The 15,722-nt window shown below is 33.5% G+C and overlaps 2 protein-coding genes across 2 annotated transcripts; one reads left to right on the top strand and one right to left on the bottom strand.

Annotated features, from left to right (window-relative positions):
- Positions 1-7,664: 7,664 nt before the first annotated feature.
- TRIADDRAFT_16659 (uncharacterized protein) lies at positions 7,665-8,423 on the top strand (the record flags this gene model as incomplete). Its single annotated transcript, XM_002110904.2, has 5 exons — positions 7,665-7,730; positions 7,807-7,854; positions 7,963-8,055; positions 8,126-8,239; positions 8,334-8,423. Coding segments are annotated over 5 exons (411 nt in total), but the record flags the coding sequence as incomplete, so codon positions are not given.
- Positions 8,424-10,726: 2,303 nt separating this feature from the next.
- On the bottom strand, positions 10,727-11,894 carry TRIADDRAFT_54395 (uncharacterized protein; the record flags this gene model as incomplete). The annotated part of the gene is made up of 2 exons (XM_002110383.1): positions 10,727-10,954; positions 11,472-11,894. 2 exons carry the CDS (start codon positions 11,892-11,894, stop codon positions 10,727-10,729), a joined length of 651 nt encoding a protein of 216 aa, XP_002110419.1.
- Positions 11,895-15,722: the final 3,828 nt, after the last annotated feature.

The following is a 15,722-nucleotide window of genomic DNA, read 5'->3' as shown; positions in this document are numbered from 1 at the left end:
AATTAGGCAATTTGATGTTGTTGACATCAAGCGCTTGCCGGCCACTATTATTTTGAATGCAAGTAGTATTAAATGCAATGCAATTTAGAATTCTATTTCAAGCAAAGCTTGAGCTACCAAGCACTCTGATGTAAAATAGGAATTTATAGAGGCTAAAATGAAGGAGTTCGAAATTTTTGGGTATTGTAATTTTTTTACCTCGCTATATCATGTGTGTGTAAGCAGGCTTTACAGGCAGTATTACGTTGTTTAAATTAATGTTTCACATGGTGAAATAGAAACTCCAAAGAGATGTTTTCTACGTTGTATCATATTAGTGATGTTGTACGAAAAGAACGCGTAATTTAATGGTGTTCAATTTGGAATAACGAAGATAATGTCATTTTTTTAGTAGCCTATTGAACGACACTACTTAATTGAATGATAGAGCTGATGTAATAATATTGCTTTATATTTTGTAGCGTATTCATTCATTGATGGAATCATTTATTGTCTATGCCGAATAAAAAAATTTGTCCATGATTGATATACTGTTCAAATAACTACTGTGATGTTTTATGTTCAATTGTCCATGTGCTGTATATCACTCTATAGCAAGTAGTTATAATGATTTGTTGCTAACTGAATGGACTGCATAGCCAATGACCATTAATATGAAAACAACGTTTCAGTTTTCAACCTTTAAAATCAGTATCCAGCTAACGGGAAGGTGAGAACTCGCTAATAGCACAATTTTTAGTTTGAAATCGGTATTTGGGCGCTACCTCTTTTGCAGAACAAAATTGTTGGCTAATTCTTTGCCCTATAGTTTGTATTACGTGCATATACATACCGTGATGGTTTAGATAATTCCATTAATTACTTACAAATGTTAATTATAACCCTACTATATTAATGGTCTATTGAGTCACTCGTAAGGCTAATCGGATAATTTACGGTAAACAATAATTTCTCATATTGCTTTTTCTTTAAATTATTCTTAAATAAGTTAATACATTACTAAAATAGCTTTGTATCTCGTATGTAATGCAACTAAGCGCAACATTGTAATAACCTTGACTATGTGACCACCAGTTCTTTTATACTATAATAGATACCATACTTTATATACTGACTATGATGCGGTAGCGTAATGGATCATTAGTGATCAACCTATCTAAAATCTTCTGGTACAGAATTATATTTTACAGCCTCTTTTATGGACGGAAGACTGATAATAGACTTTCGCAAACATGACAGTTGCCCATAATAAAATTATCCAAGCCCTGCTTAAAGTCGTTCCCACCAAGTTTTGCAGTAGCTATACGTGCAGTATGTAGGTAGTACTATTGAGAAGCAAGATCACACCCAATTTGACTCAACAATAGTATGCTACTGTGCGAAAACATAGTACTCAAGTATATTAATTGTCAACTACTCATCCATTCAGGATGGAATAGTCTAGTGTACTGTACACATGTATTAGGTAAACATAAATGTTGATCGCTTATTTACTAAGTCACTATATACCCTGAAGACTAGGATAACCTAGCACTGTTTGCTGTCTCCATCCTGTACTGCAAAGTCTGGATCTAATTAACTGTTCGATAAATTTCTCCCATCCTTGAACATTTTAAAACAAGTGTGGAGAACAAGAATTTCTTGATTTTATCTTTTCGCTTTGATTCTCCTACTCGATCAAATTTAATTGATGTTCATTACTAGATATGAAGGTAATAACTGCCTTCAGTATCCTATTTATATTCTTGGCGTGGAAAAAGATTGCTTACATCGAAGCGATTCCAGGTCTGTTTTTCTATTATTTTTAACGAGACGCAATATCATTATCATCATCACTGTTGATCATCAGATACCGTTTACTTTGATTATATCTATAAAAACTAGATTGAAATCATTTATTTATTTGTTTAACTCAAACCTTCTATTTTTTAAGGTACATTGATGCTATGCTAGCAATAAGGTCAAATTCAATTTTACTTTCATAAATATAGTTAGCGTTACCGAGATCAAATAATAGTTCATCATCACGAACTTAGTTAGACAATTTTGATCATGTTAAGATTAATCGCTAAAAGTATTTTCATAATGCCATCAATAGAAAAAATACTCAATTCAATACTTTTAATGATATGTTTTAATCTGCTCGGCAGAGATTCTTTGTACACTCATCTAGAATAGGCTAATTGATCTTCTGTAAGTTGTCACACCATTTAGTATTATCATGAAAAAATAGAATGGGAGTTAGCTGCACCTCTGTAGTTCAAGACTTGCTGCATAATAATTGTTATCAAAATTTTTCTTCAGAAAGCGTGGAGAAGGTTGGGATTATCAATCAATTGAACCATTAGCTGCAACTGTAAATAGCAGAATAAATATACTGTAGTGATAAAGAAATTCGTCACTATTTATTTTAGCTCTCATAATTATCACTCACTCTACTAGAATGATTAGCTATACAATTCGATCCTCCTTTGATATCGGTTACCAATTAATACAGGATGACTTATTTTAATCATTACTAACCGAAAGATTTGCGTATCCCATCACGCTCTAGCCTAACGATATAAAAGTATTATTTGAAGACGGTAGTGATTAAATTAATCCCTACACTTTTTCAAGCTTTTCCTACTTAACCTAGAAGAATAATTTAAGTATTTAATCTACATCACTTTATTAACTGATAATCAATCTATAGAATCTAGAGATCAACGTAATGATCATGGATCGATTATTAATTATTTTTTAACCGTAAGCTAACAGTAGAAATAATTATTTCTTGAATATCTAACGGTAAAGTTTCCACACTAATGTTTTATAAGCTATACTAGCTATCATTTACTTTCGATCAATTGTACTTTACCCTAAATCTTTTCAAGATAATAACTTGTAACCAGTAGGATACTCTATGCAGCTAGACACGTTTTTTACCTACGGTTAAGCCTTTACTGCACCTTGCATTACGATGAAATTCTCACGGGTTAATTTGTTACCATCATCTTGGATATGCCTAGTTTATAGTTTATATTTATATATATATATCAATCCACTATCATGACTATGATGACTATGATGATGTCATGTAGTTTTTTCATCAGATCAAATAGTAGCTATTATATGACAATTTTGATTCCCTTATGATTATCGGCAGGACATCCATATGCGATATTAGAACGTAAAATGGACAATGACTGACCGTTGTGTATTGACAATAGTGGAATTAGCTCAATTGAAATTGTTGAAGAGACATTATCGTAAATTGTCTAACCGTTATGAAATGATACAGCTCTTTTCTTGTAGATAATTGAATAATCCTTCATTGATACTATTCGGTAAAGGTATAATATTTTTTAACCGCCATTAAATGCGGAAATGATCCAGCAAATAGGCCCCACTTGTACCCGTTATTTATAACTACTACAAACTCTTAAACAGCCAGTTTTTTTAATTTCCAAGATTTCGTCTTGAATATGGACACTGATGAAAAGAGATTGATAGGACATGACAGATGTTGAAAAACCGCAAAATATAGTAAATAATTATAATATTTTTGTCAGTAAATCAGAGTGGGACAAGGCGATTCCAGAAGTACCGATAGACACTTTAATTTTTAATCCTTAAAATTTAACAATGCTCTACGATAAATACGTTGCTCTTGTTTAAAATGTTTTATTTTTGGATAAGTGCTGTCCTTAAAACTTTGTCTGATTTTCGCGTATTATCATCTTTATATCATCTTTGAGTAGATGGACGAATCTAGAATTACGAATAGTCATTTTAATTTCTAGCTTTTACTAACAGCGTCCTACAATAACACGATGTCGATGTTAAAAACGGCTTTATTTTCTGCAACTATCGTATCCGTATCATCTTTAAATTTTGGATGGATAAAATAATCTATAATTACTGGCAGGCATTTTCATATCTATTCATTAGTAGTGACTTACCATAAATACCCTGCAATTATTAAAAATATACTTTATTTTCTAGTACTACAGTATCATATTGGGATGGATAGACGAATCTACCCGTATAATTACTGATAGATGTTTTAATTTCTAGCCCTTAACAGTATCCCACCGATAAATATGCTGCTGTTCTTAATAATAGGTCTTATTACCTGGTACAGCCATTTCCATATTATCTTTAATTAAATATGTTGGCGAATAAAGAAGTACTAATAGACATTCGAATTTCTAATTGTGAACTATGTCGTAGTGCAATTAGGCTACACGGGTCAAAATTCGGTTTTACTTTCTAACACCATGTTTTCTATATCATCTAGAACTACTGACAGATATTTTATTCCTAATCCTTAACAGTATCATACGATAAATAAATAAGCTATCGTTGTTAAAAATAGACATTAAGTCTCGGTATTAACTAATATCTTAAAGCTAGTTGTATATCGCTATTTAATAAATTATCTGCTGTTCGCAAATTCTAAAACTTTAATCCCCATTAATTGATAAGGCTTCTGACATAATAGTGCATTCTAATTCATATTAATATGCTGAAATCTCCGATGTAAAATTTCTTTCACATTCTTTATACTAAAGGTACAATCGATTGCCAAACTATTACTCCAGTTAAATCATTAGCACTAGACGAATATCAATCAATCCATCTTGTTTGTCCTCAACATGGAATAATAACGAGCATTCAACCGGATACTTCCATATATTGCTGTTCAGCAATTCTGTCTACAAAATATGAGAATATTTCATTTAGAAATGATCAAGCTAGCTGTTCTCGTCAATATGCTATGACAGGTAAGGTAGAAAAGCATGTTAAAACTATTTTAGATCTTATCAGTTAAAGTACAGTAACGGATATTCAGTACGGTATAACCTACATACTGTATATACGCTGTAGGAAAATTTCCTTAAAGTAGAAGAATTGAAATATTAGCGAAAATTAGCTAGATATCCAATTCGATTTAGCCTACCAGACATATATTATTCTGTGCAAAGATTTCAAATTTTGTCATTAAAGTAACTGGATATATGCCTATAGCCTGCATACGACAACATCTGCTTATAAGAAAGATTTCCTTAGATTAAATGGAAGAATTAACTGGATATCCAATTCTTTTTAGCCTTTCATAGATATGTCGTAGAAAGATTTCGGTATAACTTGATATTGATGAGTTTAATTATCTCTTTCATTGCTTACATATTATACACTGCCAGCATTACGCCGCTTCAAACACCAATGGCAGTCGCTGCAATGCCATCAAGTTATCCGAGGAAGAATAGATTACGATAAATGCACATTGCATTCATCAAGGATGAACAGACAACCTATTTCTTGTTCGAAAGGCAAGGCTGCTGTGAGCATATGGTTTAATCAGGGTTATAGTAATATTGTTTGCTGTTACTATGATCGTCTTGGTTCATTGCCTCGGCAAAATCGCTTTAAACGACAATCAAATGAATGGCTCCAATCTTGGAATAAAAGTGCAGGAATTGAAACAACTATAATGTTGCTAGCATTGATCGCATCCTTGACTCTCAGTATGATAGCTTGTACTTTCTGCCATCAAAAACGAAGTCGAACTCTTTCATTTGCTGATTTAACACGCAAAAATGAAAGTCGAACTGACGAAAGGAAAATGCTACCGCAAGACGGTACTGATGAGAATATTCCAGAATAGTGTTAAAATTAAAGTAGCAATAAAAACTGCTTAATAAGTTTCATAAATATCATAATCTAATACCACCTTTCCTTTTTATTATTTTTTGGCGAAGCTTCAGAAAATAGTTGCTCCACGGAAAAAGCCGATAACAGTGTGATAGATGATCGCACTGTTGACACTAATGACCGCAATACGAATACTATCGTTGCCTCCTATAATAATAGTGGCATCTACTTAAATGCTTCGCTACAAGATAGCAAGAAGGTTGATAAAGAGGGATCTGATACGAATGGGGATATTGCTCTTCGTATTCAAGCCGATGATTTTCGTCAACGTACCAATACAGATGAATATGAGCGACCTCTTAGTAAGCTTTTCCGAACCAGACAAAATAACACTACTGATACACCAACACAAAATGATGATCAAAATGCTGACAACGATAACCAAAATAATGATCGAGTTAAGAGCCCTATTCCTTATGATCCATATGAAGCTATAGAGAATATTTTACGAAATCTGCAAAATAAGCGTAATGATGAGAAAGAAATAACTAACCAATCATCTGAAGATAAATCAAATCACGTTAATGATCAGCAATCGAATAATATACCACCAACGAATGATATTGATGAATATGTTGATGTTGATGTGCGCCAGGAGGATCATGTATATGCTGTCTACTTTGAGCCTGCTGATACAGAAACTGATTTAGTAGAGCAACTTAGTAGGCATATTAAATTCAGTGACGTGACCGAGAAAGAAAGTATTGGCCACGGGTAAAATTAAGTTGAAATTTAGATAGAACATTATCTTAATCTAGTTAGATGTTACTTAATTATTTGCTTTGCTATACTTCAAATTAGAGCCTTTGCAGAAGTAAAACGTGGATTTTGGTATCAGGTAATATCACCCTTTACTATGCTATACTGTATACAGTACCGTAAAATATCTGTATATATTCACATTAAGCTACGGTACTTTACAATGAATATCCAAAATCTTTCATTATTTAGGAAGCTGGCAAACCTATCGAAGCCGCCTTAAAGATCCTTAAAAGTGAAGCTACCACAGGAGAACGAATTAAGTTTTTCCAAGAGGCAGTGATTATGCAGCAATTTAGCCATGCAAATATAGTTCAATTTTACGGCATGATTTCTAATTCATCAGAGGTTATATAAACTTTTTCTACGTATCTATTTATTATGTATTTCTTCATCTTAATCTGATCTACCATGCTGCTGATTTCTTCAACAATAGGCAATAATCGTAGTTGAATACATGGCGGAAGGCGATCTCAAATCACACCTAAAGAAAATGTTAGCTACGTAAGTAGTATAATATTCTGATATATCTATTTTGGAGCAACTAGTGCGATATCGATAATAATACTCCATAAACTTCGATTATAATATCATTTTGCATAATTAATTTGGACTGTTTGATCGTATGCACTTATTTTAAGATAAATGCTATTGCTGTTTTTTAATTAATTGTTATATTTACACTCCGTACATCCGCTTCATGTATATAGACAGCATAAACCACTGTCCAGCGAATTAAGGATTGCAAAGATTACTTGATCAGTGTTGATATATCCTTGTCCAGAATTCGCTGATCCGCATAACGGTGGCATTAATGTACCAATAGTTTGATTTAAAAATTAGAAACTATCGCCATTCAATTGAACATCAGCGAGGTCTTGCTTTAGAATCTCATTAAACTGGAGTATAGCAATAATATCTCATTAAAAAGCGCACATACACTAAGCCGGTACTTTGTATAGAGTGATTTAAATAAATTACCGGTACCTATAATATGGCAGACTATAAAGCCATAAATCAAATCTTCTAATGCATTTTTAACGCGACTTACTTAGCCCTACCACATGTATATCATATTAGTATAATTGTAAATTTAAACTTAGCGCCCGCTAGTAATTAATTTTAATGTCATTAGCATGTATATAGAACTCATTTTTCAACTATTTTTATTTCAAAGGCCCACAAAAGAGGCTACGCCGATTTTTCTACAATTTGCTAGGGATATCGCTAGTGGAATGGAATATCTATCAGAATGCAAGTTTATTCATAGGGTATGAAAGAATTATTAAATATATTTTCTTATGTATCTTTTCATTTTATGCTGCTAACAGAAATTTTTATTGGCAGGATTTAGCATCAAGGAATATATTACTAAACTCTTCTAAAATTTGCAAAGTAAGACCTTTGTAAATTGTTTCTGACAGCCAGTTTAAAATTATATACTTATCCATATAAACTGCACCTTCTTTACTATGATTACAACTACACTTGAATATCGTCTAGATTGGCGATTTCGGTATGGCTAGGAATATATTCGAGAATGATATCTACTCATCATCAGGCGGGAAGGTTCCGATAAAATGGACTTCACCAGAGGTTTCTTCTATTCCCTAGCTTTTATCATGTTGTAATTCTAATGAATTAACTTACTTTTATTTCAATATAGGCGATAACTACGAAGAAATACAGCGTTGCCAGTGATGTATGGAGCTATGGAATTCTACTTTGGGAAATATGGTCATACGGTCTGAACCCATATCCAGGATGGGATAATACTAGGGTAAGAAAACTTGTGCTTGTCCTTACCGATTAATCTTGTAGAGATTACAGCATTATCGAAAGGGAATAACTTACAACACATTGGTATTTACTAGGTCGTAGAAGAAGTCTTGAAAGGGTATAGACTACCACCGGCTGAAGGGTGTCCTAGGAAGATCAATAGCATGATAGAAAGATGCTGGTAACTATATACTAATTCGTAATTTTCTGCTTTTACTGCGACTTTAGTTTATCAATTTATATTCATTCTATGACGGCTTTCTAAATAAAATCTTCATTAAGGGCTGAAAATCCACAAGAAAGACCAACATTCAAGGCAATACATAGCTTTATGAAAATGGATCAAAATATTCTATTAGGATTATCAGATGAAAATCCTTACGACACCTTGAATAGATTTCGGAGTGGTGTTGATAATGAGACAGCAACATTAATATTATCATCGATATACCAAGATTCAGAAAGTAAAAATGACGAAAAATGTTCAACTTATGTTACTGTTACTGATGATGAGAAAGAATCTGCTACAATTGATATACAAGTCCAAGCTAATGGTAATTCTGAAGAGCCCAAATCTGACAGTAATACTAATGTAACAAACTTGGAAATGATACGAAAAAATTCAATAACTTAATTGATCTACGTTAATTAATTAATGGAAAAAATTTTTCTCTAGATGTTTTAAATTTTTCGATGTAGGATTTTGAAATTAGAAAAAGTGAACTCTATACATTTTATGAATAATAAGTTGCAATGCGTAAACGTCACGCCTACTAATGTGTTATAAAATTTCTCGATACTTATAGTAATGCATCGTGTGTACACTGTACAGTGTACAGTTATATTGAATATTTGTAATCTCTTATGATAATCTCTACGATCTTCGTCATAAATCAACAAAGTAAACAAATGCATTATTATACGCGTATGTATATGCTAAATTTACCATTACAGCCATTTTAGCATCATATATATGATCACAAATTACAGTAGTGTATATAATGTACACTGGTATATAAAATAACTATCGTCAATCCATATACTATACAATTAACAGTACATCAATCAATCAATTTCTAGAATTACTAAACCTGCTTGTACGTATAATATAATTCATTATCATTCATCGTCCTAAATACCCGTTTGCTTTTAAGATTAGCGACTGTTTGGCGTAACAAATACTTATGTTTAACAATTTGCTTGTATCATAGAATTGCTGCAAGTTTATCAGATCTTAGTATTTTTTTAATCTATTGAAAGGAATTATAATAGAAAGGTGCTGCTGTATTGATAGAAATGAAAATGGAATTTAGTAATTACTACTGGATACTTATAATGTTATTACTTGAAAAAAATCTCATTAACAGTAATAATGATGATTTATTATCAATATTGTTTATGTATATTTCTCAATTTTTCTTTCCTAACGAACTGAGGACTACTGTAGTATCTGTGATTAGGTATAAATAAGATGACCCATAGTATGTTGGTTTATGATAAATAACACTCGTAATTTTTCTCGAAGGAAATTCTTGTCATTTTTCACCTAACACTGTGTATTGACTAGTAAGTAATAAATCAATAAGTAGACATTGATAGATAGCATATTAAGACCAAAATATAGCAATCATAACGAAAAATGATATACTGTACATTAGAAATTAGAAATGATCTAAAGTACGGTACCTGGGAATGTATGAAATAGGTTCGGATGTACTACTTTACTTGCTCCAAGATTGACAGTAAAGTACTGTACATGTTTTGCACACGCTAATCACACAAATAAATTTTTTTGGACTATAATAAAAGTATTAGCTGTGCCATCGTTGCCGCTGACGTAATTTCTTAATATTAGGTCGTAATTATCTGAACAATTGTCAAATAATTCATATAAATAGATGCAATCCAGTTATTTTATTGCCACAAACATAAAATCTCTAAAACTCGGTTATTTAGATTCTTCCATTTTGCATTTCATTATGGAGTGAAAATTACAATTTTCATTACATTGTTTGTAAATTACACTTAATATCTTGTACTTTAAGAATAAAATCCGGTAAATAAGACATTGCTGGGCGTAGATAAAATCTCCGGTGATGTTTACGTCTCTATCACTTGTATATTTCAATCACTCAATTAGACTGATGTTATAGCAACAAAATCACCTTAAGTTTCTTTTAAAAGGTGAAAATTATAAAGTCATATTAACAAGCATGGCGTAATAAAATAGAACAATAGAATGCAACATAATAAAATATTAATGCGTCATTTCGATCTTTTAATGCATGTTAGTCTATGATATTTATAATACATTCGCTTCCTAATTTATCTTACACTCTAGTAATAACATGATTAATGCAAGAAGTAGCAAATATCGCATTAATTAATTATTACACAATTGTAATTGTCATCCTGTCCATTATGGTACTAAAATTACCTATCAGTTGGAGCTTTCGTATTCTCACTGAAGAATCCGTATCATCAATATTCATTTGTTCCAGTGCTTATTCATTAGATCCTCCGTCAGTGACATTGAAATAGTTAAATCATCATATTGCGGTCCTAGTAGCCATAACTTTTCCAACTGATATTTCTCGCGAGTTTCCGGTAAGAAAAAATGGACTACCATATTTCCAATATCAATTGCCATCCAATCTTGACAGTCCTCTCCTTCGATAAGTACTTTGCCAATACCAGGCAGATGCTTTCCACGAAACTACAGAGGCAAGAACAAGGATACCTTATTAACAAGGAATGCATCATTGGACTATAATACAAAATTTGCCGGCGATGATATCAACGAACATTATGAAAAAAAGTTGAAAATCCTAATTTAAGTTTATAACAGTAATTTTATGCACGGTATAAATTTTCAAGGATTCTGGTAAAAAATGTACCATTAGGTAAAAATTGATTGATCCTAGTACAGCTATTTCTAGTAGTCCATGGTACAGTATAAAATTAGCGCATATTAACGCTTCATTTTTACAAACTCATGCTAAAAGGTGGTGATACACGTTTCGAGAAATACAGGCATACGACGTAGTTGTAAAATTTAAATTATATAAATGATCGAAAGAGCATTTCATAGTTTGTAAAGATGGACGAACAGCCATGCTTAATAATATAATTGATTATCTCATTTTAGAATGATGGTGCTACTGTATTGGTATACATTTTAAACAGATTCGACAAAATTGAATACTACCGTATTCACTGTTGTCTATGTTTACCTGAGATTTCAACGAAGTTGCCATTCCTCTAAGATGACGTGTAGATGAACCACTACAAATAACAATATGATCAACATAGCAATATTCAGGAGATATATTGATGGCACAGACATCTTTTCCTCTCTCCTGTCGAAGTAGATCAGTTACTTGTGCGACGGATAGGTAGTTGGAAGTGGAATTGGTCAAGAAGGAAAAACTACCACCAAAGTTAGCCAAAGCTCCTTTCATGTTTGATAGAACATCCTTTTGAATCCAGGTATGGTGATGCTGATGCCTATAGCAACTTAATGTCGATTCTGGATTTTTGCAAGGCCTATTATGATTTAACCAATAAGTAGCATAATATCGATGATAACCATTCAGGTTAATAGGACGGTGTTTTGTTATGGGGTTAAGAAACCGAGAGAAGATTGTGAAATTCATGGCGTCTTGTGAGCTGTAGAAGTCTCTCCTGTCAATATTTATCAAATATTAGAGATTACTTCAAGTCATTAGAAATCAACAACCGTAGGGTACTTCACTATTCAGGCACTAATTGTTACATCAATTGATCCATTCGAGTAACTACTTACAGTCGTTACACATGTAAGAAATAATTCCTACATGCATACATACATATTTCGGCACTAGTCACGAGTACAGGTATATCAAGGTAATCAATACTGCGAAATATCCGTTATACTGTATACTGTACAGTACAGTAGTCGGATAAAGGAAAGAAAGATATTATTACAGAAGACTTATGGTTCTGCTATTGATCAACATACGTTTCATCCATTGATTTAACGGCAATAAAATTTAGTGTCAGTCAGTAGTCGTATGTGTGGTGCTCATTTTTATGGATTGCAAGCTATGCGTATTTACCTCAGTAACCTCACTCATCGATATCAGCAACACTGTCGATTATATCAGAAATGGTGGCGAAAATATGAAGGTAAAACAGATGATATGATTTCCTTTACAGTGCGAGAAGTAAAACTATAGAATTGGCACGAAGGAAAAATCACTATGGAACAGGGATGGGCTCCGCACTATTTCCTACGACATACGTTACATCAATAATATGAAGTCAAGTCCATCTTCTACGTACAGTATGCCTGCCGTTGCTCTCGTCGACAAAACAAAGACTAATATGCACTGTAACTAATCATTAATGAACTTTAAATACAGTATATGTATATACACATATATACAGTACTGTATAATTAATATTTTGCTATAGTAAGAGATATAAGGATACTGGGTTGTCTTAGTGTCAAAATGCTATAAAATCTACCTTGTAAAAGTGTACTTTAAAGAGAATTAAACCAAGAGAAATCTAGATAGAAAACCAGCAGTTAGTAAAAATACAGTAAAAGCCACCGTACGTGGGCCAAGAGTAGATTACTGTATCTTGAAATATTCAAGGTAGAGCCAGAGTAGAGTCGTACCTTTATTTCATCCAAGAATCTCTGTTAAAATGATGAAGAAATGAGTGTAATTTTACTCTTGAATGGATTACTGTAAGAAAAAACAGTATTTCAAGTTTTAGGCTTTAAGACGCTTTGCAACAGCACTAAATACAGTAAACGCATAGCAGGTTAAAGACTGAAATGAAGGGTTGACGAAGGAATTATCCATTTCTAACAGCAACAGTGTACTCTTTACAACAGGTCTACACAGCCACTTTCTTCGTACAAAACTACCGTCAAAGTCAATATCATGCTCATTTCTTTTAAGATATTGTAGGCTTGAGTTTAACTCTTCTTACACTGTATTAATCTCTTCTTATTTGCAGTATAGTAATGGCCAAGCAGAATTCCATCATGATTATCCTTGGCAAGCACTGGAACGCAGACCTCCAGCAGCATACCCAGAATCAGCCATTGATTTTCAAAGCACGGTGGCAGACTACGGCTGGCGCGGGTGACCCACTTGCACTTACAGTATACAGTACAGTACAGAACTCTATTGTACTGTACAGTACAGTACTATTCGTAGTAATTTGGTACTGTAGTTGAAAGAGAGATGGACGGACAATGGGATTTCCATGAGTTCCATCACTAAAACGCGCAGGCGATTTACAGTATTGGTCAATGGTCATTTCAAGTTAACCGTACAGCTTTCAAGTTTTCACATTATGATAGGTTATTTGTTACTGTACATTTCAGTAGATTTTGGAGGCAAATTACTGCTCGATTTGGCAATGCTAATTTTAAATTTGTACGCTGGGATAATTTATGGACACCCTGTATGTCTGTTACTGTCCACGATGTCCAAGGTGGTTTTGTACTACTGTATATAGGAGTACACTCCATCGGACAACTAAAAAATACCTTGGTCAGGTATTTTTACTTTTTTGGTAGTGAATGTTTATAAGCAACTGTAGTATGCATGTTGAGTGTTCAAAGAGATGATAATCAGCAAAATGTTCAGCACCATTTCTTGCACTCAACGAGTCACAACGGCCACTTCAAGTTGCAGATCAACCTATCGTTAGCGATGCAAAATGGTCGCTCTATATACTAAAAATGAGGAGGACAATTCTATTGCTAATTATTATTTCAACTCTACCGTATGTCCGCAACGCTGCATACAGAGCTGCAAGAAAGATTGCTTTTGATACAGTAGGGTAACGCTTCCAGTGGTAGAGTAGAGAGTAGAATGAGGGGAAAAACGAGTCGGGCAGCGTTCAATCACTTCAGTGAACGACCACTTGGTGTCACTCTCTTTTCAGATTGTGGTCTACAGTACTGTACAGTGACATTGTATACTGGAGCAAATGGGAACATCTGTGTAATCACGATCATGGAGACCATGGATAGGAAAAGAAAATTTTTTTTCTTCCCTCTACGTTTTGGAAAACCATTTCTCTGAGTCGAAACAACTTAGCTACTCAAGTATGACCTATTACGGCATAGCAAGATAGCAGAAATACAAGGCTATGAATGAATACAGTGTAAACTATTGTTGCACAAGCTACAGTACAACACTGGAATAAATAAAATATTTCGTCATACTGTGTTAAATAAAGTTCAAGATGAATCTCTATGTACAGTACTGCAATAGTACCGTACCGTACTAGTGAATTCTTATTTTTTTTCAAAGCATTCTTGGGCAGTACTGTACAGTGTACAGTACTTCAAGAAGAATCTCTGTGCACTGTACACTGTACACTGTACAGTACTCTCCGGTTCCGGTACGGTACAGTGTTACAAAACATTACTTGATTGCAGTCAAAGCTTGGAGTAAATGTGAAAATAGACTTGGACACTCAAGATGATCGGTCCTGTTTCAGACCATCAACATCTCACCACTAGTGTGGCAGCAAGTGCTCGAGAACCGTGTAATGATGGGTGAATCAGCCAGCATGTCAACAGAGTGATCCATGTCACACTGTACTACGCGACAACCGCACATAAAGCGACCTGCTGACACATACATTATACTGATCCTACGTGTCATGGAGTGACATTGTCAATGCGATTGGTTTGCAGTCAGCGACACCACAGGAGCCCCCGGTGCTATGCTGACTTTGTATAGTGCACACCACTCGTTCAATTGATAAATTATAATTAATACAGTACAAGTAAATACAACTTGGACCTACTTCTCAAGATGGCGCACCATTTTTATCTCCAAGGTGGACAATAAAAAGAGAAAATTGGAGGCTAATTTCTACCCTAGGAAAATTACTGTCTTTGAAAGATTGCTTTTTATTCTTACTACTAGCCAAATTAATTGATTGAAACTGCGTAAAGTACAGTAGGACTTTTGTTCAACCACTTGACAAATTCAATGTTCCAACATTTCAGTAATGTAGTGTCGCCGTCTTCGTTATCATTTGTTAAGCTATTGCAGACAAGCGACATCATCTTAGCTTAGCTCATTGGAGGTTAGTACTACTTCAAGATATTTCTTTATTCATATCGGTTCAATTGGAATGCAATAATTGGAAGGGTTAACATAAGCAATTAGTCTTTTATCGCTTATTGAAAATGGATTATAAGAATCTATTTTCATTTTCTTTCATTCTCAGCCCAACGATCTTTATCGAAAGTGCAAATAGTTGTCATTTTTATAATAATTCTAACCTTGACGGAGTGCCAGACTGGATGCTAAACGCTGGCAGTTCAATTTCAGGGGTTTAACTGTACATGAAATACTTCAAGTCTAGTTTATGCACTAGACAACATCATAAATGGATAATTGTGCATAGTATAAACTAGTGAAATACAATTCTACAACATGGTCTATTGCTTTTCTATCACA

This window comes from Trichoplax adhaerens, genomic scaffold, assembly GCF_000150275.1.
Source record: "Trichoplax adhaerens TRIADscaffold_3 genomic scaffold, whole genome shotgun sequence".
Taxonomy (NCBI): domain Eukaryota; kingdom Metazoa; phylum Placozoa; class Uniplacotomia; order Trichoplacea; family Trichoplacidae; genus Trichoplax; species Trichoplax adhaerens.
Note: the sequence above shows the minus strand (reverse complement) of the source record. Positions and strands in the feature narration are given on the sequence as shown.